We start from the raw sequence: 25350 nt of genomic DNA, 5'->3' as shown, positions 1-25350 counted from the left end.
TATCAATTCTTTGTTAAGGGAAGGTCTTGCCCGACCAATTTGATTGGATACTATGATGCAGTCACAAAAGAACTGGATGCAGGGAATAACTTTGATATTACAAAGGGTACTAGGAAAGTTTTGCAATATGATGCAACAATGAATCACAGGAAGCTGCTTGTTGCTGCATGTTGAGACATGTTCATACGTGCATAGTAGCCGCCGCGCCAAGTACATGGGCTCAGTTATTCATTAGTAGTGAGAGAGTAAAGTGCTTGCGATGGCATCGTGGTCACGAAATGAGATAAGGACAGTTTTGCGGTATAATTTCGTGCGTGGTTTAACCATAGACCAGTGCTTAGAAGAAATGACTCTTGCACTAGATGATGATTGTCCACATCGTACAACGATATTCAGGTGGTATAGAGAATTCCAAAGGGGAAATTTCACTCTGGAGGATTCTGAGAGGCCGGGAAGGCCACGAACGTCACTTACGGAGGAAAACGTTACTGCTGCGAGGAAAATGCTTGACGAAAACAGGCGAGTGACCTACCAACAGATAGAGGATACTTTGGGCCTAAATGCACCAGTAACTTGTTCGATTCTGCAAGATCATTTGCACGTGAAGAAACTTTGTTCTCTCTGGGTGCCGCATCAACTGACTGAAGAGCAGATGACACGACGTGTGACTTGGTGCCGGGAGATGTTAAAAAAGTTTGATAAGGGACAATCTCGGTATGTGAACAACATCGTGACAGGTGACGAGACTTGGCTGTACTATTACGATCTGATGACCAAGGCTCAAAACAAAGTTTGGGTCTTTGATGATGACGACACACCCATAATTGTCAGAAAATCCCGATCTGTAAAGAAGAAAATGATAGCTGTGTTTTTCAAATCGAGTGGAATTGTGGAACGTGTCGTTTTGGACACGCAGAAGACAGTCACAGCTAAGTGGTATACTGAACAATGCCTGCCTAAAGTCATTAGATCTATGAAGAACCTGCGGCCAAAGTCAAGAATGGACACCTGGTACCTCCATCACGATAATGCTCCAGCTAACCGCGCCAAAGCCTGCACCGAATATTTGACCACGACAGGACTGAAACTTCTCGAGCACCCTCCCTACAGTCCAGACCTTGCTCCTTGCAACTTTGCACTGTTCCTGCATGTGAAAATGAAGCTAAAAGGGAGGCGGTTTTCCAGTGATGAGGACCTTCTAAGGGCTTGGGACAACGAGTGTGCTTTACTCCCTAGTGAAACTTGGCAGAACTGGTTTAAAGATTGGTTTCGGAGGATGGAGAGGTGTATTGAATGTAGAGGAAATTACTTTGAAAAAATTAAATAAACAAAGCTGTATTGCAAAACTTTCCTAGTACCCTTTGTATATACTTGGATCTTAGAAAGGCTTTTGATACTGTTGCACATGGAAGACTACTGCACAAATTGGAGCAGTGTGGCACTGGAGGCAAATTGCTGCTATGGATAAAGGGGTGGTTTAGGGGGAGAAGACAGAGAGTGGTAATCAATGGACACTGCTCATCGTGGGCTAATGTTATAAGTGGAGTCCCTCAGGGTTCAGTGTTGGGTCCATTGTTTTCTGTTTATAAATAATACTGATGATGGTATATCAAGCTTAATGTCCAAGTTTGCAGACGATACGAAGGTTGGCAGGGTTGTCAAGGACACTACTGACACTATGCTGCTGCAACAGGATCTGGAAAGGTTGCGCAGATGGGCTGAGAGGTGGCAAATGAAGTTTAACATTGACAAATGTAAAGTACTACATAAGGGAAACAGCAACCCCAGAGCAACGTATCAACTCTGTGGTACTACACTGACAGTGGTAGAGAATGAAAAGGACCTGGGAGTAATTGTGCAGGCAGATATGAAGTTCTCTGAGCAGTGCAGACGGGCTGCAAGAGTAGCTCATGGTGTCTTATCAATGATATACAGGAATTTTTATAGTAGGGATAAGGAAGTGATTATTCCCTTGTATAAGGCAATGGTCAGGCCACCTAGAGTACTGTATACAGGCCTGGAGGCCTCATTTCAAGAAGGATGTAGAGCTGCTGGAACAAGTACCTAGAAGGGCAATATGATTAGTGAATGGAACAAAGGGGTGCTGTTACGAAGAAAGGCTTGAGTTTTGCAAATTACAGTGTCTGGAGACTAGGCACCAGCGAGGTGATCTGATACAGGTGTATAAATCCTTGAATGGTTTGAGCATGCTCAATGCTGATGGGATTCTTCCTCTTGCTCAGAATAATCACCTGAGAGGGCATAAATTCAAATTGAGGAAAGACAGATGTAGGATAGACGTGCGGAAATTTGCCTTTAGCCAGAGGGTGGTTGGTTGGTGGAACAGACTTCCATTCCTTGTCGTGGAAGTTGATAGCCTAAATAAGGCTCAGCTGGACAGGTATTTCGGAAGAATGGAGTGGTGAAGTGGAAGGGGTGTTTTTTTTTTTTTTTTTTGGTTGATGCTGCATAAGCTTGCTTTCTTGCATCATATGCCTCTACTAATGCTAATTTCCTAAATGCTGAGCTTCAAGTAATTCTCCAGTGGGGCAAAGACAATTTAGTTGATTTCAATCCTCAATATTAATGGCATTCTTCCACTTGCTGAGGCTACACACACACGAGGGGCATAAATCCGAGTTGGGGAAGGATGGTTCATTTTTGGAACAGGCTTTCATCTGTTGTTGTGGGAGTGGATGGGTTGAATAAATTCAAGGAAGAATGAGACAAATTCTTCGAGGGTACTGTGTAGGTTTTTTTTTTTAGACTGATGCTATATAAGCAGGCTTGCTTTCTTGCATCATTTTCCATTACTACTACTATTTCTAAAACTCAGTCCTGTCTTATATCTTGCAAAAAAGGATTCTTATGCTCCTATGCTTATCCTTGATGACACTCTGATTTCTAGGCAACATCATATATCTCTATTGGGGATTACCCTGCTTCTAATCTCTATCTCTCTCTCTCTCTCTCTCTCTCTCTCTCTCTCTCTCTCTCTCTCTCTCTCTCTCTCTTCGCATAAGCACATTACAAATATTGCTTCCGCTGCATCTAAAAGACTAGGTTTTCTCTTTTGCTCTACACATCACTTTTCTTCTAAACAGCTGTTCACTCTGTACAAATTGCAAATCTGCTCTACCATGGAATATTATTCCTACATCCTAGGCAGTGACAGCAAAACTTCTCTCAGGCTTCTGGTTAATTAATGACTCATCACTAACCAAGATGAGTCATTAACAGAGAGTGGAGAGACAGAGTCTCGCCACTCTGTCTCATAGATGTTCTGTTTCTACTGCATGCCTTTTCTATAGATACTTCCATGGGCACTGTTCTTCTGAACTGGCTTCTATAATTCCGCTCTCTCTTCCAAAGCAGTCTGAACATGTACCACAGACAGTCAACATCCTCTTATTGTCCAACTTCAAACTCACAGAACCAATTTTTCTTCTTCATATTTTTATTCAACTTCTGTTTTTGGAACAACCTTCCTTCATACGTATTTCCTGAAAATTACAATCTACAGAAATTCAAGTCTAACGTCAGCAAGTATCTTCTTTCATCTTCTCAGCCATCAGATGCATGGTACTAAGTTTGTTTGTTTGTTTGTTATTAGGAGCATTAGCAACTAAGGCCATATTGCTCCGGGATATGCGGTGGTCATTCCCTGACCTTTCCGCATCCTCCGTATTTGGTGGTCACGGGCTCGAACGCCGGTCTAATCAAAAAGTGTGTGCTATGCACTGCTGCTCCTGCCCACCCGGCTACGGAGGCGCCTGGTACTAAGTGCTATAGTTTCTAACACCTCTCGTGTTTGGAGTTTTCATTAAAAAAAAAAACCTCATTCATCATGTGTTCCTTTATAGATTTTAAATAACTAAGAGAAGAGATAATGTAAACAATGATGATGTCTAACATTGCATAACTTTGTGTCAGGAGCAAAAGAAGACAATTTTATCCTTAAAAAAATCTGGCTACAGTCTATTAGTATTAGTAATGGGCATATGGTGCAATTAAGCCTAAGGCGTGCTGCATCAGCCAAAAAAAAAGTAAAATAGTATATAAAATAAAAAATAATAATTAAATAATAAAAGAAAAGGAAATAAACAACCTATGCATTTCCCTCCTCCTGTAGGTAATCTGGCTGACCTTTAGTCTCCATTTCCATTATAAATGGAAATGGAAACTATTGGAGCCAAGAAATTCTGGGTTAAATGTTTGAATTAATATTTAGAGATGGCTTCAGTCAACATTTTTCAGTGTAAGGCATTTAAAACAACAAGGCTCCTGTTCTTATTATCTTTTTCAGATTTATTTCTCTTTAAGTGGAACTTCAGGTTAAAGTTAGCATTAGCATTAGTAGAGGCATTTGATGCAAGAAAGCAAGCTTATGCAGCATCAGCCAAAAAAAAAGAAAAAAATAAATAAATAAAAAATAACCACTTCCACTTCACCCCTCTGTTCGTTCAAAATACCTGTCCAGCTGAGCCTTAAACTTATTTAGGCTATCAACTTCCACGACAAGGGATGGAAGTCTGTTCCACCAACCAACCACCCGCTGGCTAAAGGCAAATTTCCGCACGTCTATCCTACATCTGTCTTTCCTCAATTTGAATTTATGCCCTCTCAGGTGATTATTCTGAGCAAGAGGAAGAATCCCATCAGCATTGAGCATGCTCAAACCATTCAAGGATTTATACACCTGTATCAGATCACCTCGCTGGTGCCTAGTCTCCAGACACTGTAATTTGCAAAACTCAAGCCTTTCTTCGTAACAGCACCCCTTTGTTCCATTCACTAATCATATTGCCCTTCTATGTACCTGTTCCAGCAGCTCTACATCCTTCTTCAAATGAGGCCTCCAGGCCTGTATACAGTACTCTAGGTGTGGCATGACCATTGCTTATACAAGGGAATAATCACCTCCTTATCCCTGTTAGAAAAATTCTGATATATATCATTGACAATACACCATGAGCTACTCTTGAAGCCCATCTGCACTGCTCATAGAACTTCATATCTGCCTGCACAACAACCCCCAGGTCCCTTTCATTCTCTACCACTGTCAGTGTAGTACCACAGAGTTGATATGTTGCTCTGGGGTTGCCGTTTCCCTTATGTAGTACTTTACATTTGTCAATGTTAAACTTCATTTGCCACCTCTCAGCCCATCTGCTCAAACCTCCAGATCCTGTTGCAGCAGCATAGTGTCAATAGCGTCCTCCACAACCCTGCCAATCTTTGTATAGTCTGCAAACTTGGACATTAATCTTGATATACCATCATCAATATCATTTATAAATACAGAAAACAATAATGGACCCAATACTGAACCCTGAGGGACTCCACTAATAACATTAGTGAACAATGAGCAGTGTCCATTGATTACCACTCTGTCTTCTCCCCCTCAACCACCCCTTTATCCATAGCACCAATTTGCCTCCAGTGCCACACTGCTCCAATTTGTGCAGCAGTCTTCCATGTGCAACAGTATCAAAAGCCTTTCTAAGATCCAAGTATATAATACCAAAGTTATTCCCTGCATCCAGTTCTTTTGTGACTACATCATAGTATCCAATCAAATTGGTGAGGCAAGACTTCCCCTTAACAAAACCATGCTGTGTCCGAGCTATAACAGAAGCCTTGTCTAGATGATCCTGCAGTTCTTCTTTAACCAGTGCCTGCATTAATTTTCCGGGAAAAGAAGTTAAACTCACAGGTCTATAATTACTTGTGTCAGCCGAGGATCCTCCTTTGTGAATTGGGGTCACATTTGCACATCTCTAGTCCATGGGTACCTCCCCTGAGTCTAAGGAAGCTCTGATAATTATGGCTAAGGGTTTGCTTACTTCCTTTGCTGCCTCCTTTAATATAACTGGATAGATCCCATCCACCCCAGGTGCCTTTCTTGTGTTTATCTTCAACAATTTCTCCTCCACTTTACTCTCAGTTATTTCAGTTTGTTAGCTACCCGAGCAGGATCATCAACAGTTGACCCATCGATATCAAGTGGACCAATCTGATTCACCCCCTTCCTTCTAGAGTTTACATAAGTAAAGAACTCTTTGCTGTTTTTCTTTGCATCCCTTGCCAAGGATCTCTCGTAATCTGCCTTCGCCTGCCTAACCTCCTTTGTAACTTGGTTACAGATCAACTGGTATCTATCATAGGCTTCTGTATCGCGTGTTAAGTTGTATGTATCCCATGCATTTTTCTTCTCTGCCATATGTCTCATTAGTTCATCTGACATCCATTTAGGCCTAAACCTTGAACAATATTTTTTAGTTAGTATGTAAAGCCTAGTAGCTTCCAAGATAAGTTCTTTGAATGCTTCCCATTTTGAATTTGCTGTTGTTAACATCATCAGTTGGTCCCACTGTATAGAATTTAAATACTGTCTCAGTCCATCATAGTCGCCTTTACGAAAGCAATAACCCTTCCCTTTACACCTAATGGTAGTTACCTCTTTGAATAAATCCCACTTCAGCACACTGTGATCACTGCCACCTAGTGGTTCATTTATCTGCAGATTCTTAATGCACGAAGAATCACTGCTGATAATCAAATCAAGAGTATTACTCCCTCTAGTTGCCTCCCGAACATGCTGATGTAGAAAACGATCATCCAATAAATCCACAAAAGCCCTGCTAGTGTGTGAGTGACCAGCCCCCAAATTCCAGTCAATATCTGGGAAATTAAAATCCCCCATTATAAGACTCTCTGATTTACTGGCCCACTCCATTTCCCTGTACAGTTTCTTATTATACTCATCAGAGTCATTAGGCCTATAGCACACTCCTACTCTCAATTTTGATCTCCCAATGTTTATGTCACACCAAACTGACTCGACACTGCACTGTCCAGCGATGTCGACTGGCTTCACTTCCTTGGATTTTATGTATTTCTTAACTAACAGCATAACCCCTTCTCCCTTCCTATCCTTTCTGTAGACATTGTACTCCCCAAATTCCAGTTCTGCATTCCTTATATCTGTGTGACACCACGTCTCTGAAATCCCAACAATATTTGCCTTTGATATTTTGAGCAATACCTCAAATTCGTCAAATTTATTTACCAAACTCCTAGCATTGGTGTACACGCAAGTATACATGCACCTGTTCTTTTTCTTAGCTACCCTAACACAACCCATGTGTTTACTTGTACCCCGATGATTCCCAGCAGTCTCTGAAATATCCTGCATCTTATTTTCCAGGCTGCTGCTCATTCCAATAGAAGCAGTGCAAGAATCACTTTCACCTCTGCCAGTGGCTACTGTTAATCTATTAGTCCTTGTATCCCCCCAATCTAGCAGTTTTTCGACCCACCTAACACTGCCTCGATAGCATCAGCAAACATTTCTTGCACACTTTCTATTTAAGTGTATCCCATCCCTGTAGAAGCAGTCTCCCCTGTTAACAAGTTTATGAATAAATTGGATGATTCAGCTGGCAAAGATAAAGGAAAAACAATATAAGTTCTTTATGCTAGAGCTAATGTTCTCTCTGCTGCATTCTGGGTTTTTCCATTTTTTCCTTATTATTTCCAAGCAAGGTTCCCCACTTGAATGGAAAATAAAAACTTGAAATTTTTTTTTAAAAAACATGAAAATTTTATTTAAAAAAAAAACTTTAACTAGAACTCATTGTGAACCAAGTGTATCTAATTCTGAAATCTAACATTACTTATATAATTAACCTTTTGATATCATTATTTAGAAAAATTTTAAATTATAAATATTATAAGGGATTAGATGGTTAATTAATTCTAAAAGGTGTTACACTGTGAAATTTTTGACCAGAAGTTCCTATTTGTTAATGTAAATATGCTTTGGATAATACAATCTTTACCTTTTCTTTGTGTAAAATTGTCTTGTCTGAAATTTCACAAGAAAACACAAATTCACACCCACTGAGTCTTAGGACTTCAGGCCTGTATAAGTTTGGAACCCCACAGAGGCCACAGAACAGCTAGGTCAAATTTTAATTAATACTCTTACACATCACTGCAAATACACTTTCCCTGCTTCTCAAGGGTTTACAAAGTGTTAACTGGTTTGGTTATATGGGAAGTCAAGGCAGTGTGTGTGTGTGTGTGTAAAAAATAAAAGGGGGAGATATTTGTGTGATTTCAGAATTAGACATTTCTCAAATGACAGATTGACTTGAGACAAACACACTCCACACACACACAGAACATGACGATCCTTTATTTCTGTAAATAGCCATATGTTGGGAGAAATTATAAATAACTAGTTAGCTTAGGTGGAACTAAAGGATCTGGTTTACTTACTTGTGAGTCTTTTTTTTTTCCCTTTTTACTTTTTTGATTCAGTCACTGACAAGCATGTAAGTTAGTAAAAATTTAGTTTCTTAACTTGTAGTAGCAGAACTGGGAATATCATCAATTGCAAATTGAAGAGCATTATTTTGCTTAATGTGTTAAAAATTTAGAACTACCTTTTTTTCTATTCTACAGGAAAAACATGTCTTTATTTATTTATTTAGAGAAGGAGGGAGGGAGGGAGGAAGAAAGAGGATTCAAATACAGGCATACCTCGGTTAACGTTACCTCTGATAACGAAGCTTCGATATAACGAAGTCCGCAATTTCAAGCCCCATTTAACATAAAAAAAGATATTCCAGTTTAATCACCTGAAATCTAAACAAACTGAAGAAATTACGGAAACCTTTGGGGCTTCTCGTGGTTGGTTCGAGAAATTTAAAAAACGGGCCAGGATTCATAGTGTAAAATTAACAGGAGAAACTGCAAATAAGTTTCCAGAAAAACTAAAGGAAATAACTGAACGTGAAAATTTTCCACCAAATTCGGTGTTCAGTGTTGACGAAAACGGTTTGTTCTGGAAACGGCTACCAACAAAAAGCTTCATTTCTATTGAAGAAAAATCAGCTACTGGGTTCAAAGCAGCCAAAGACCGTTTAACGTTACTCTTTGGATCAAATGCCTCTGGCGATTATAAATTAAAATTGTTATTAGTTTACCATTCAGAAAATCCGAGGGCGTTAAAAGGTAACATAAAAATGAATTTACCTGTAATATGGAAAGCAAATAGAAAAGCTTGGGTTACCAAGAGTTATTTACTGATTGGTTTGTTAACCACTTTTGTCCTGAAGTAAAACGGTATTGTCAAAAAAACAACTTTGAAGAAAAAGCTCTTTTGTTGTTAGACAATGCTCCGGGACATCCTACTGATCTTCACACGTTGGACACATGCATTCCTGTCAAAGTTGTGTTTCTTCCAGCAAACACAACTTCCCTGATTCAGCCATTGGATCAGGGAGTAATAGCATCATTTAAAGCTTATTATCTGCGTCGAACATTAAGCAATTTAACTGAACTAGAGGATAAAGAGGAAATGACAGTTAAAACTTTTTGGAAAAACTACACCATTAAAAACGCAATTGAAAACATTGATAGTTCTTGGAAAGAAGTCACTAAGAAATACTTATGGAGTTTGGTGCAAAATATGGCCAGAAGTTGTACTAGAAGAAGAAAATAACATCCAAGAAATTAGAAATGAAGTTATCCAGATGGCTCAATCAATAGGTTTCGAAAATGTCGATGAAGAGGATGTTAGAAATTTATTGAATGCAGAAGATGATGGTTTTTCAGTGGAAGATTTAGAAAATCTTGTTAGCAACGAAGACAAAGATAATGAAGACGAAGTTAAAGAAGTTCCTGCCGAAAAAGTGTTAACAACCAAAGATTTAAAAAGGTGCTTAAATGACATTGAAAACGTTTTAAATTTTTTTAGTGAAAATGATCCTGATTTAGGAAGAAGTTTTATTGTTAAGCGATCAGTGTTAAATGCAATAACTCCGTATAGGCAATTGTTAAATGAAAGAGAAAAAAAAGCATAAGCAATCAACTTTAGACTCATATTTTAAAATGAGATTTCACTTTGTATGTAAGTTGACTGTTTATTTAATAAAACTTTTCTTTGTTCGAAAAAAAAGCTTTTCATTTTCTTTAAGTGGGAACGTATCCCTATTCTGGCCATAGTATTTTTACCTCTGAAAACGAAGTTTCGCTTAACCAAGTAATTTCGTGGAACGCATCCTATTCGTTATTCAAGGTATGCCTGTATATGACACCTTTTATGGGTATGGCCAAACCTGTACTTGTAGCAAATTTTGAGGGGCAGAGCTAATAAGTTCTTTTCTGCACAAATAACATATGCAAATGTTCATAACACCAACTGGTTTTAATTTTCTAGTTATATGGACCCAGTTGGTAGAGATATTGTGGCTCCTGGTATTACAAATGTCCTCACACAATTTTTTTTTATTTTTATTTATTTTATCTTTTCATCTTTAAATTTTGTTTTATCTACTCAAATACCAGATAATTCGAACCACACCACTCTTGACCTTTTCCTCACCAATTGTTTAACCCCTTCATGAATTATCCCGAGATATCTCGTTTTTAGTTTTAAATGTTATTTGGAACTACATGAAATATCTCGGGATATAATAATACCTGAACCAAACAATAATACCTCCAAATTTAGGATTGAAAAGTATTTTCTCGAGTATTTATCTGGCTAATTTTGCATTAGCCAGATAAATTGCATTTGCATTAGCTAATTTTGCATTAGCCAGATAAATCCTGAGATTTCTCAGGATTTTCTTACATCTGGCAGCAGATGACTGACTTTCATTTTACTTATAATTACTTCTTGTACAGCAATGTCAGAACAGTAGCGCGCATTCCTATGTGTTACCAGTAAGCAAAATAAAATTTGCTGTCCTAAATGCTGAATACTGATAAGCGTTAACCAATTAGAAAAAATATATCGAAAAATATTTCGGCGCCCTCTTGAACTGCCGCCTGTAAGCGATGCTTACCTCACCTATTCACTTGTAGCAGCCATGTGTCAGAATGTAGTTAGTTCGCAATTATTGCTTGTGGTGGGAGGTTATCAAGTGGAATGCACTGCTTATGCATTCCACTTGATTGTTTAAATTTATTTATATAATGAGTAGTGAAGAGTGTTTTTCTGTCTGTTCCTTTCTTTTAGCTCAAGCACTAATTTATTAAAAAAATCTGCATAATTTGCAAACTTTTTGGCATACATGAGATAACTCGGGATAGCCCAAATGGGTTAATTACTCCCATGTATTTTCTACTAAAAAATTTATAAAAAACACAAAAACTATACAATGAGTATTCACATGATGCATACTTTTAATTTGTAAAATAAAAAAAGTCGATTTTTAGGAAAAAAATGTTCCGGGAAGGGGTTAATGTTAGTCATCTTCTAAGTACCGTGGATCACAATTCGATGATGATCTCTTCCTCAACTAGCTTCTATCCCATGAGCATGCCATGCTTCGTGTCATCTGGCATTAGAAGAGTGTGAAATGGGATGATCTATCCAAATGCCTGTCTAGGAACTGGACAGGCATTTGGAGGGAATGGTGTGATTTTTTTTTTTTTTTTTTTGGCTGATGCTGCATAAGCTCATACATTTGCTTTCTTGCATCACATGCCACTACTACTACTACTATGTGATTTCTATTACTCATTTCCTTAGTTGGATTACTATTTAAAACTTTCATTGCGCACACACTACATCAGTAAAATTATTATTGCAGTGATGAAATCCTTTATTCCTCATTCTGTTCTCCTCCTTTATCTAAACCATGTTTTTTTTTACAAAAAATGTGCTAATACTGTTCAAGACAAAATATTGCATACTGCAAATGGCCTGTACATAAATCTGTGGCTTCATTTTCTGCTTACACAAAATATTCCAACAGTTGTAAACAAATATTAACAAACTCAATTACAAGAAGACTAACAGTATAAAAACACTGCTTGTCCAAATGGTAGTCAAGACCTCTGGTCTCTTTCCAAAGGAATTGGCCGTAACTTCAATTTATCCATACCTCCACAAATCCTGATCATTCTGTTGCATTCTTGTATAAAGAATAAAGGGAAAGTAAAGGAAAAGTGAATTATTACTTTTCCTCTAACTCTGAGATCAATGATCTTGACAAAGCTCCTCTTACCATATCAAACACATTCCAATCAATGTCTCCCTTAGTCTTCTAATATAGACATTAGAAGAATCCTGAACAGCCTTAATGCTAACAAGTGTCTAGACACTGATAGCATTTCTCCACTTATATGAAGTTAAGAGAACTATCCTATCCTCTCCCATGTATTTGCAGACAGAATGTAATACCAGACCACTTGTTGTAGAGGCAAAGTTTGTTCTGTTATGAGCATTAAGGCCATTGCATTAATTAAGTGGTTAAAATCCTGCTGACAACGAAAACACGACAGGACAGGATAGTCCAATTAATTCTATATAATTGCATAAGACCAAAATAACACTAATTTATAATTCTGAATTTTTACACTTGTTCTTAAAACCTGTGCTCCACAGTTAACCCCTGTTTTGTGTCACTTTTTTTTATGCTCTCTTACTGCAGTGATTTCCTTCTGCATGGAAATTCTCATATAATTTTCTCTCCTTTCCAATTATCATCTCACTGCACTTAAATCTTTCTATAGTAAAGACAAAATCAATCAGCCACCAAACTTACAGTATCTTGAAACCTAACTTACCCCTTGTAAAGCCAACTGGTTGTAATAGTTATTTATAAAATGATCCAAACTGACTAATGATCCAAATTGGAACGTTCACTTAGTTGTAAAATAATATCAAATCTAAAGAGTATGTACCCTTGTAAAGCCAACTGGTTGTAATAGTTATTTATAAAATGATCCAAACTGACTAATGATCCAAATTGGAACTTTCACTTAGTTGTAAAATAATATCAAATCTAAAGAGTATGATTTATATATGAAAATTTTTATTTGAACTTACCATGATGCTGAAGATAAATTGGTGGTTTAAATTCTTCATCTTTAGTAAAATAATCTTTCACCCATTGAAACATTTCTGGATGAGTACCATTAATACCAGTTGGCTGATGACAGTCTATTAAAAAATATCTTAGAAAATAAAGAAAAAAGATAAAAAAATAAACAATTATAGCTTATGTTAATATCATCTACCATATAATTAATTTCAATCTTTATTTATTAAGTTCAAAACTAAGCTGTTAAATTTCCACGACACACACACACACACACACACACACACACACACACCCCTGCCAACTTTTAGAAATCTAAAAACATAGGACTTTCAATAGGGAACTAGCTGTTTTTGGAATATTCAAAAGACAAGTTCCAGTGCAGTCTGATATTCCCACTTTTCTTCCAAATTAATGATAACTAATTAATACTTGTCATACACCATGGCAGGTAAATTACTTCCACCAAGAAATGCAGTAAACTATTTTCAGGTTTATTGTGAGTTATTCTAGGTTTTTCGGCCTGCGCAGCATGCAAATAAATCTGTGAAAACTACAGACAAAAGTACAATATGGATATCAGTGACAGGCTGCTGTACCATTAAAATAATAAGTGAGATACTGTTTAACCAAAGTGGACCTGTGGGCACGTGCAATGCCATGCATCAAAAATTCAGTCACCTCAAAATCATTTCTCTTGTCTTTTCTTCTGATTGTATCTTTCAGATGACAAAGCATCTCAATCTTTCATTACATTTCACGTGTGTATGGTGCTACCATGTATTAAATGGGGCTGTAATGGCAGTGGAGGTGTGATCACACTTCTTTATAGACCATTAACTTCATGGACCTCTACATTTTTATCATAACCATGACATGGCTTAATTCTGATAAACATGGAAACCAGAGAAAGAGCTGCTGAAATTTCTCTTTGTGGAAGTTCTGTTCCATATTCCAGGAAGAACTATACATACATAAAAATCAGAACTGATTAACATTCATATTACTCTTTGCAAAGTATAAAAAAAACAATTAAATGCAAAGCAAGAGATAATACACCTAGTCTGGTATAAAGTTTTGAATAACCCTAAGCTTTTTTCACATCTTTGGAGATAATTCATTCAAATTGTCTTTAAAGATAAGTAGAGTCTAACCTTCTAGGAATATCAGCAAGTCCACTTTTTGCCAACAAAAACATTTCTGTCTTGGATAGATGGAATTAATTCCTCTGACCTTATGTGGTCAACCTAGAGTATAAAAAGAAAAGTTATGTTGTTGTTATTTGGTTTTTAGGAGCATTAGCAACTAAGGCCATATTGCTCCAGGGATATGCGGTGGTCATTCCCTAACCTTTCCGCATCCTCCACATTTAGTGGTCACGGGCTCGAACCCTGGTCTAATCAAGAAGCGTGTGCTACACACTGCTGCTCCTGCCCACCTGGCTACGGAGGCGCCAGAAAAGTTATGGAATGATAAGCAACCCATACAGTATGGAATGATGAGCAACCTGTACAGCAATACAATATACCACATATGATAGTTCAACACTTTTTTTCCTTCTGTCATTAGCATTAGCATTAGCATTAGTAGAGGCATTTGATGCAAGAAAGCAAGCTTATGCAGCATCAGCCAAAAAAAAAAAAAAAAAAACCCACTTCCACTTCACCCCTCTGTTCGTTCAAAATACCTGTCCAGCTGAGCCTTAAACTTATTTAGGCTATCAACCTCCACCACAAGGGATGGAAGTCTGTTCCACCAACCAACCACCCTCTGGCTAAAGGCAAATTTCCGCACGTCTATCCTACATCTGTCTTTCCTCAATTTGAATTTATGCCCTCTCAGATGATTTTTCTGAGCTAGAGGAAGAATCCCATCAGCATTGAGCATGCTTAAACCATTCAAGGCTTTATACACCTCTATCAGATCACCTCGCTGGTGCCTAGTCTCCAGACACTGTAATTTGCAAAACTTAAGCCTTTCTTCGTAAGAGCACCCCTTTGTTCCATTCACTAATCTTGTTGCCCTTCTCTGTACTCGTTCCAGCAGCTCTACATCCTTCTTGAAATGAGGCCTCCAGACCTGTATACAGTACTCTAGGTGTGGCCTGACCATCGCCTTATACAATGGAATAATCACCTCCTTATCCCTGCTGGAAAAATTCCTGTATATCATTGACAATACTCCATGAGCTACTCTTGCAGCCTGTCTGCACTGCTCAGAGAACTTCATATCTGCCTGCACAACCACCCCCAAGTCCCTTTCATTCTCTACCACTGTCAGTGTAGTACCACAGAGTTGATACGTTGCTCTGGGGTTGCTGTTTCCCATGTGTAGTACTTTACATTTGTCAATGTTAAACTTCATTTGCCACCTCTCAGCCCATCTACTCAACCTTTCCAGATCCTGTTGCAGCAGCATAGTGTCAGTAGTGTCCTTGACAACCCTGCCAACCTTTGTATCGTCTGCAAACTTGGACATTAAGCCCGATATACCATCATCAATATCATTTATAAATACAGAAAACAATAATGGACCCAACACTGAGCCCTGAGGGACTCCACTAATAACATCAGTCCACGATGAGCAGTGTCCATTGATTACCACTCTCTGTCTTCTCCCCCTCAACCACCCCTTTATCCATAGCAGCAATTTGCCTCCAATGTCACACTGCTCCAATTTGTGTAGCAGTCTTCCATGTGCAACAGTATCAAAAGCCTTTCTAAGATCCAAGTATATAATATCAAAGTTATTCCCTGCATCCAGTTCTTTTGTGACTGCATCATAGTATCCAATCAAGTTGGTCAGGCAAGACTTCCCCTTAACAAAACCATGCTGTGTCTGAGCTATAACTGAAGTCTTGTCTAAATGATCCTGCAGTGCTTCTTTAACCAGTGCCTCCATTAATTTTCCTGGAACAGAAGTTAAGCTCACAGGTCTATAATTACTTGTGTCAGCCTTTGATCCTCCTTTGTGAATTGGGGTCACATTTGCACATTTCCAGTCTATGGGTACCTCCCCTGAGTCCAAGGAAGCTCTCATAATTATGGCTAAGGGTTTGCTTACTTCCTTTGCTGCCTCCTTTAATATAACTGGATAGATCCCACCACCCCGGGTGCCTTTCTTGTGTTTATCTTCAACAGTTTCTCCTCCACTTTACTCTCAGTTATTTCAAGATTCTGTAGCTTACTGCTAGAGTTGAATAGACCTCTGGCATTCCCCTCGCTGAATAACTCCTCATGTGTGAATGTCGATGCAAAATATTCATTTAGTTTGTTAGCTACCTGAGCAGGATCATCAACACTTGACCCATCGATATCAAGTGGACCAATCTGATTCATTCCCTTCCTTCTAGAGTTTACATAAGTAAAGAACTCTTTGCTGTTTTTCTTTGCATCCCTTGCCAAGGATTTCTCGTAATCTGCCTTCGCCTGCCTAACCTCCTTTGTAACTTGGTTGCATATCAACTTGTATCTATCATAGGCTTCTGTGTCATGTGTTAATTTGTATGTATCCCATGCATTTTTCTTCTCTGCCATATGCCTCATTAGTTCATCTGACATCCATTTTGGCCTAAACCTTGAACAATATTTCTTAGTCGGTATGTAAAGCCTAGTAGCTTCCAAGATAAGTTCTTTGAATGCTTCCCATTTTGAATTTGCTGTTGGTAACATCATCAGTTGGTCCCACTGTATAGAATTTAAATACTGTCTCAGTCCATCGTAGTCGCCTTTACGGAAGCAATAACCCTTCCCTTTACCCCTAATGGTAGTTACCTCTTTGAGTAAATCCCACTTCAGCACACTGTGATCACTGCCACCTAGTGGTTCATTTATCTGCAGATTCTTAATGCATGAAGAATCACTGCTGATAATCAAATCAAGAGTATTACTCCCTCTAGTTGCCTCCCGAACATGCTGATGTAGAAAACAATCATCCAATAAATCCACAAAAGTCCTGCTAGTGTGTGAGTAACCAGCCCCCAAATTCCAGTCAATATCTGGGAAATTAAAATCTCCCATTATAAGACACTCTGATTTACTGGCCCACTCTATTTCCCTGTACAGTTCCTTATTATACTCATCAGAGTCATTAGGCCTATAGCACACTCCTACTCTCAATTTTGATCTCCCAATGTTTATGTCACACCAAACTGACTCCACACTGCACTGTCCAGCGAAGTCGAATGGCTTCACTTCCTTGGTTTTTATGTGTTTCTTAACTAATAGCATAACCCCTCCTCCCTTCCTATCCTGTCTATCCTTTCTGTAGACGTTGTACTCCCCAAATTGCAGTTCTGCATCCCTTATATCTGTGTGACACCACGTCTCTGATATCCCAACAATATCTGCCTTCGATGTTTTGAGCAATACCTCAAATTCATCAAATTTATTTACTAAACTCCTAGCATTGGTGTACACGCAAGTATACCTGCACCTGTTTCTATTCTTAGCTACCCTAACACAACCCATGTGTTTACTTGTACCGCAATGGCTCCCAGCAGTCTCTGAAATACCATGCATCTTGTTTTTCAGGCTTCTGCTCATTCTAATAGAAGCAGTGCAAGAATCTCTTTCACCTCTGCCAGTGGCTACTGTCAAAGTAGTATTAATGGAACTGAACCATTGTTAACAAGCAAATTTTATTAAGTACAAAATATTACATTAAGACTCTCACCCAATATAACTACTTGATAACTGGCAATGTTTCTCGATTCCATGCTGAATCCTTTTATCAGCCTAATCAAGAAAAAACTGAAGTAGAAGACCTACTTTTTGCTCAATACATTCTCAAATAGTTTCACATTTAAGAGTACTCAATCTCTGTTCCCTTCATTTTTTCTTATTTCTAGAAAAATGACACAACAATTAGTCTTATAGACATGAATTTTCTACTTCAACCAAAGGACTACTGATGCTAGTTAATAAGTTAATAATCTTCTGGTTTTATAGTACATCAGCAAATGAAGTCAAAAACTATACACAGACTAAGGAAGCAAGAATAAAATATTTGATAAGCAATATATTACCATATCAAAGTGAATAAAGAAAAATAATGTGGGCTTATTTTAAATAAAAGGTATACTATATACTTTCATTTGGCAAAATAGTATATTCAAGAGAGAAAGAGAGAGTTAGTTATAAATTCAGCAGGGTAAAATTATCCAATGAACATTACAAAAAATTTCAGAAGAAAAATGTATTTGGACACACTATATAAGCAGTTGCAAAAAAGGGCTTTTAATTCAGAAACCTAGGGCACTGCAGGGTCTGTTTGGATTATACAAGTCTCAACCCTCCTGACCAAACTTCAAGTAAGTGCCAGCCAGAATTAGCCTGCATTCCTGCTACAAAGCAGCAGCCAGGGCCAGTTTGGCAACAGACTAACCAGTGCTCCAGCTGATACCACAGACATTCAGTGAGGTTGAGGTTCAAGTTCTGAAAGGGCAATCCAATTTTTTGATATTACTTATCCACAAACCAGTCCTGTATGACCCTTTCCGTAATGGTATGGTGCATTGTTGTACTGATACTGGCAGAGCTCAGGTCCACTACTGCAAAGGTGTGTAGGCAATGCATAATTGGCTAAAAAAAAATTCAAGTATGTCATGTACTTTGTGATTTCAAGTACTACCACCAATAGAACAGTCTAAATAACTCCACAACTTTAAACTGCCTCCAACAAACTTCACAATCAAGTCAACACACACACACACACACACACACACACACACACACACACACACACACACACACACACACACACACACACACAGGGAAAAGTCCATACCGAAACAAAACATTGTGTTGTAAGATTAGTCACTCTTCTCAATCTGATGAATGTCAGAAATGACACCATTCCAAAAGCATTTGCATTGCTGATTGTGAGTGTGGACTTGTGCATAGCTGTCCTATCACTAAATCCTAGACTATGATGATCACCAAATCCTAGACTATGATGATCACCAAATCCTAGACTATGATGATCCCTACAGATGGTTGATATACTGGTGGATGTTTCTGTGTCCTCTTAGACTAGCTCTGTGATGCTTTTAGCAGATGGCATGCATGTGGTATGATCTACCCTCTGTACTGTTTAGTAAACACCTTGAGTTTGAAAGACTATCCAGCCTTTGTTTTCATTGATATATCAACCATTCTTTGAATAACATCCACCACAATGGTTTTTGGGAGGTGCAGATGAGTTGCAGTTGCATGCATAAAAAAGTCACTGTCAGAGTATACAACCAGCATACAATGTTGAAAATCTGTAGTTCTAATCCACAAGCTCCATTGGCTTTTCACATACTGATGCTACAGGTAGACCCAACAGATTTATATTGTGCATGAGTATTGTTTATGCATATATTCATGCTCAGGAAACTTCTGGAACAGCACACAATATTCGTGGAGCAGTGTCCAAATACTTTTTGGACACACAATGTATTGTGTCTATAAACAAACAATGTATTCCAATTTGCATGTGTGTGTTGGGGGGGGGGGAGGTACTGCACCTCTACCTAAAACTAGCTAACTCTAATAAAAAAAAAAAAAAAAACCTTTAACAAAGAATCCCACTGGTCTAGAAGAAGAAGAATGAAACCTTCAGCATTTTTCAAATGGAGATGAGTGGCAAATCCACTATACTTTTACTAATGTGGTATTCAAAATTTGTTGTAAGGTTCTGAATACACATACAACAGGGACAATTTTGAACTGTGTACAATACAAAGGGTATCTCATCCTGATTTAACAATTTACATTGATTTTTATCTGTTTAATCGTTTCTGGTTGGGAGGGGAGGGAAGGGACTAATTCCTATTGACCCTTTTAGATGACACTCAAATAAGTAAATTTTCTCCACTCAACTGAAGGTTCTATTCTATAATATGCATTTTTTTTTTTTTTTTTTTTTTTTAAGTTTCAATATTTTATAAAAAGAGACAACTCTTTTAAAAAATTAACCATCTTAACCAGAACAGACTTCACACTTGAGACAATATCACTTTATAGATATTTCTATATACTATCAAAAAAAATTTATTTATATCAAAATTATTCTTAAAATGTCTACAAGGAATGTAACAATGAAAAGTTCATATTTTAATACAATCAAAAATAGCACGAATTTTCATCACCTTTATAATAAAAATAACCTACCGTATATGAAATGAAGACAAAAATGTTACAACTTCTGTAGCTCCAATCCATTTTCTACTATTTGTTAACCTTCCACCAAGTTGTTCACAACCCTGAGGATCAAAACCTTGCCTCCAAGCACTCTCTATCAGATCTTGCAGTTTTGATATTGATGGAATGACAGATTTACCTAAAACAAAAAAAGTTTACTATTATACAGCAGAAAGATGGTGAAACATACACTGCTTCACCAACGTTTTCCTCATATCATGAAATCAAATAGCAAATAGCAAATGAGTGTGAGGAGCATTCAAGCAACAGAGCTGAGTTAGAATCAATCAATAGATTAAAGGCTAATTCTGAACACACTTATCTTGAACATGATAAGTGTGTTCAGAGATATGTCCCCAGCTTGTGAAGAGCAGCACAGCACAGCAGTCAGGGGGTTAGAAAAGGTCTTCAAATCCCATTAAGATCTGTAGTGTGTGGTTAGCAACTTGAGAGTTCATAACGATCATTTTAGGGATCTGGCAAAGAAAGTGAAGTTTACTGCTGAAGGAGCATGGGGATCCAGTAGGGAGAAAACAATGGTATACAGGATTAGAAGAACATTTATCTAAGTCTATTCTAAGGTTTTGCACTGGTAGCATAAATGGCATTACCTGTCCAGGGATGGAATGGTCAAAGAATCTGAGGCAATTCCTGATTTAAGTGAAGCAGTGGTTTGGTCCTCAGAACAAGATGATTAGTGTGCCACTTGCACCAGGCAAAGTGATCTGGTTCTTAAACATCTTGACAGTGGGTGTGAATCTTTTAAAACTGATTACATCATGGAGTCATGAGATGGCTAGCAGTAGTTCTTGGCTGTGGAAAAAGTCTGTATTTGTAAGTAGCCCACTTTAGGAGCCAGAATTAACTTGCAAAACCGGGTTGTCTCCATGGCAACTTAATAAACGATAAACTGCCAACTTCCACTCATTTGGAGAGGCCTGAATTTGATTTCCATATCAATGACAGGAGGAATTTCTAAAGTGCTCTTCAACTGAGGCTACAGTTAGCCATCCTAAGACAGAGGGAGTAGAGTTCCCCCTCAGGGGTTATTCCGGGTTATTTGAATCTACATAAACAACAAATCAGCCCATGAACACGGACACTTCAACTGCAGAAGATAGATATAAGCAACAAGCTCAGGTGTCATAAAAATAATAATAATTTTTTAATTTTTTTACAATTTTGATTTTTAGGCATGAGAGTGGCAGAAACTCATAATTCTGTAGTTTAAAGTATTATCGGGAATTGCATTTGATTCACTTTGTCTTGATGTGTTGCAAAACTCAAAAATTTTATATCTTTGACCTGTACACCTCACAGGTGCAGCAAAGAGAAACTAAACAGCAGATGTGATTTTTTTTATATACCATTTAAGCCAGGCACAGACCTTTTGTTGGCTGCAGGTCATGCAAGATTTGCACAGCATGGCTATGGGATGCAGCCCTAACTAATTTTCTACCGAATTCCATAATTAAACATCAAATAGATCTGTAAATAAACAAAATATGATACGTAATTTATTAAATTGTAGACTTGTATAGTGTAATAAATTATTATATTCCTATTTCACTTCCTGTCAGCAAACTTCTAGGAGCCTGGGGGATAGTAAAAAAACAAAACTAAAAGAGCCTCCAGTACATAAGATTGCAAGTTAGCAATAAAATTATTTTTATTCATTTAAAATTGTAGATAAAAAAATTTAGAAAAAAATATTTGTACTGATAAAATTTTAGTAAGAATTTTGGTGTTGCAATGTTTTTTTACCAAATTTTTCAATATTTGGGGAACCTTAGATGTTGCAACTTGCAAATTATTTTCAAAATGTACGTCAGTCAATCTTGATCTTGTTTTTAACTTAGCAACTTTCATTCGAGAAAACAATTTCTCACAGTTATAGGTATTCCCAAACGTTGAAGCATGCTTCTTAATAAATTCTACAATTTTTGGAAAGTCTCCCAGTTCCTCAAATCGATTTGAGGAACTGGGAGATTTGTGTAACATTGCAGTAAAGAACAATAAGAACAATCGTGAAATTTTTGTCTCAGAAGTTATTTACTCTTAAGTTCAATTAATTCCATCTGAAGTTCCTTTCTCACCAGCTCGACATGTACATTAAATGGATTTGAAAAAAGGTTTAAATCCACTTCTTTCAGTCTTTAAATCTTGAACTAAATTCTTTGTCAGTGGCCATTAGCTCATCAGCACAGAAAACATATTCAAACATCTTGTGATTGGCTAATGTAGAGAAATTGTAAGTGCCACCACTCCTAAACTCTTTCCAAAATCTGAATTTTACTTTGAAAGAATTTGATGTGAGCATACAGTTCATGAATTAACTGCTTTTCTTGTTGCACAAATCCAGATTACTTTAAATGGGATGTAATGTCAACGAGAAATGCAAGATCATGAGTCCAGCCACTACTTTTAAGTTCTGGGACAATCTGCCTTTCATTTCCATAAAGGTACAAATTTCTTCTCTAAAGCTACAAAATCATTGTAGCATTATTCCTTTACTCAATCAATGAACCTGACACTAGTATACAAGACTTCAATATTCAGTCTCAAGCTCATCAAGAAATTGTTTAAATTAGCTATGGTTGAGAGCTAATGATTAACATTAACGTTTGTATTGATTGATTTATTGTAAACTCTGCCGACATGGTGATTTGAGGAGTATAAACAAGAACATTATTATTATATCATTTCCTGTAACAGCATCTTTTAGTGTTTGATGGCAAAGCTTTTGTCCACCTTCTGTCACACTGAAAGCATTATCAACTCCATGTATAAAAATTGCAAGTTGAGCTGAATCTGGTATATCGATATTTTTGTCGATAGCCAGCAAAAATTAATGAAATTTTGAAGATTATTTTGCTAAGCTGTCCTCTAAATCAGCTGCAATTTCTTCAACACATCTCATTAAGTTCTGTGAGACAAGCTGATGTTCTCAAAATCTTTCACCTTTTCTGGGCATAAAATTTCAAAGGCCAAAAAGCCAATGCTAAATTTCACAAATTCACATTCCGTGCAGATTTTGGAATGCTTGACAACTTTTGTCTATTAAAAATAAGTATATCCAGCTTTCCAATCTCTTGCATTAGATTTTCTACTTTGAGCTTTCTAATCTTTCCTTGATATTAGAAAAAAAAAAAAAAAACCTAATTCAAAATTTACAACCAATTCTCATAATAATTCTATCATAACATATCCTGTTAATAGCTGTCATGCCAATAAACTTTGATACGTGTCTTGCACTGAAAAAAATATCAAGAAACTGCACCTCTTTCCAGTTGATGTAACAAGACAGAAGCATGTGTTCATGCAAACAAATTAAATTATAATCTCTTAAGGATGGAGTATACTGTTTCATTTCATATCAAGTTCGCGTTGGAGTGCCTGATAAAAAAAAATAAAAATATCCTGCATTTTTAAAGCGTTCCTTATCATAACAATTAATATAAATCATGCACTATAAAAAAGTATTAATCTAATTAAAAAAAACAAAATAAAAATAACTTCACTAAAATTCTCTCTTTCTCTCTCACAATACATAAATAAACCTACAGTGAATTTTTTTTGATTACTTGGTATCAAAAAGTAAAAAAAAAAATTTCATCATTTGTTGCCACAATAGCCCATTCGTTTGCACAATGAATCTTTCTGAATTTTATTTTAAAAAATAAAGAAATTATATTCTAAAATAAGAACGAAAAAAAAATCAAACAGAATTATACCATTAAAACCCTTAAAAAACAGTAAGGATATGCTAGTGCAAAAAAGGCACATGGTTATCAATAAATCTGAAAATATTACAAAATTAAGCACTATATTAGCTAACACAGAAACTTACCTATCAATATTGGAAGACCCATTCCCATAACTGAAACAAAAATTAAAAATGTTCTCAAAGAATTTTAAAAAATATATATATTTTTATGAAAGTATTACAGCATATTATAGCCAACAACTGCACATATCAGACAAAATATTACAAACTTTGTTTTAAATCAAAATTGGAAGCCTCTGTGTACTAAGACAGCCTTCAGATGTCATAATAAAGAAATGAACAACATTGATAAGAGAAAGAAAAAAACTTTTTTTTTGCATTTAACAGAAAGGGCATCCTTTCTGTTTCTATATTTATTTAGTTGTTACTTTCTGTATTGTTGCACACTAAGATAAGCAACCTATGCAAAAGTTTTTTTAATTTGCTAATTGATATGTTATTTATTTTGAGAGAATTTTATTCATTTTGAATAAAATTATCAGCAACTGCATATCTCGGCACACAACAATTAACAGTTTCAACAAATATAAAAACAAAGGATAACTTTTTCTCTTACATGAAAAAAAGCATTTTTCCCCACTAGAACTATTAATGTTCACTTCTGCATCATGGACATGAAGGTGGCACATACTATTCCTATCATGCAGATTATGATTATGTGACGAAGGTTCATGAACTAGTATCTACAACTCCTGCTAACATCATCACTGGCATCATTTTCGGGGAATTAGAAATCCCCATGTCTAGCTGTATATGCTCCTGGTCCATTTGTGGCCTAGTTTGTGTAATGAAACTTTTTTCTTCTAAAGAGTTATTCCTAATGCCATGAGTAAATGATCCTCTACTATGAGTCAAAGGGCAGGGGTTCAATTGATTATTCTACTCAAATCCTTGATTTTCTAACCTTAAATTTCCTTTTGAGATATGGTTGTCTCGCAAATCACTGGGTCTTTGCGTTCTGGTGTCCTCTTCATGATTTTTCTCTGTGATTTGTTGCTGTATAATTTCTTTTAGTGAGAACCCAGGAATTAGTGTTTGTTTGTTTGTTATTTGGTTTTTAGGAGCATTAGCAATTAAGGCCATATTGCTCCGGGAATATGCGGTGGTCATTCCTTGACCTTTCTGCATCCTCCGTATTTGGTGGTGATGGGCCCAAACGCCGGTCTAATCAAGAAGCATATGCTACGCACTGCTGCTCCTTCCCACCTGGCTACGGAGGCACACCAGGAATTAGTGTCGTGTTCTCCCCCCCCCAAACAAAAAACTTTAATGCTGTCTTTGTCAACCACCTATTCTCTTTAAGACCCTGCCACCTGCTTAACTCTAAAAGGACCTCTGACCTTAATTTTATCCTGAAAGAACTTTTTCCAGCATGTCTCAGTAAGATTAAATCACCTACTCTCATAGATTTAAGCTTTCTAATCCTGTTTAAATAATTTCTAATACATCTTTGCACTGTTTTCACTACACTTTTTTGATATCTCATTAAACATTTCTGTGAGTTGCTCTAAGTTCTGTTCTATGTTCTCAT

The 25350-nt window shown here is 37.0% G+C and overlaps 1 protein-coding gene across 1 annotated transcript in view; it reads right to left on the bottom strand.

The window, feature by feature from the left end:
- LOC150081318 (zinc finger-containing ubiquitin peptidase 1-like) overlaps positions 1–25350 on the bottom strand; it is a 114812-nt gene that overhangs the window by 2331 nt on the left and 87131 nt on the right. Inside the window, exons 5-7 of the mRNA XM_090380161.1 lie at positions 23883–23912; positions 20003–20171; positions 12854–12981 (exon numbers count right to left, since the gene is read on the bottom strand). Coding sequence (XP_090236287.1) covers positions 12854–12981; positions 20003–20171; positions 23883–23912 — 327 coding nt within the window. The remainder of the gene's footprint in view (positions 1–12853; positions 12982–20002; positions 20172–23882; positions 23913–25350) is intronic.

The sequence above is a fragment of the Mastigoproctus giganteus genome, chromosome 8, assembly GCF_048544385.1.
Source record: "Mastigoproctus giganteus isolate SK-2022 chromosome 8, ASM4854438v1, whole genome shotgun sequence".
Taxonomy (NCBI): domain Eukaryota; kingdom Metazoa; phylum Arthropoda; class Arachnida; order Uropygi; family Thelyphonidae; genus Mastigoproctus; species Mastigoproctus giganteus.
Note: the sequence above shows the minus strand (reverse complement) of the source record. Positions and strands in the feature narration are given on the sequence as shown.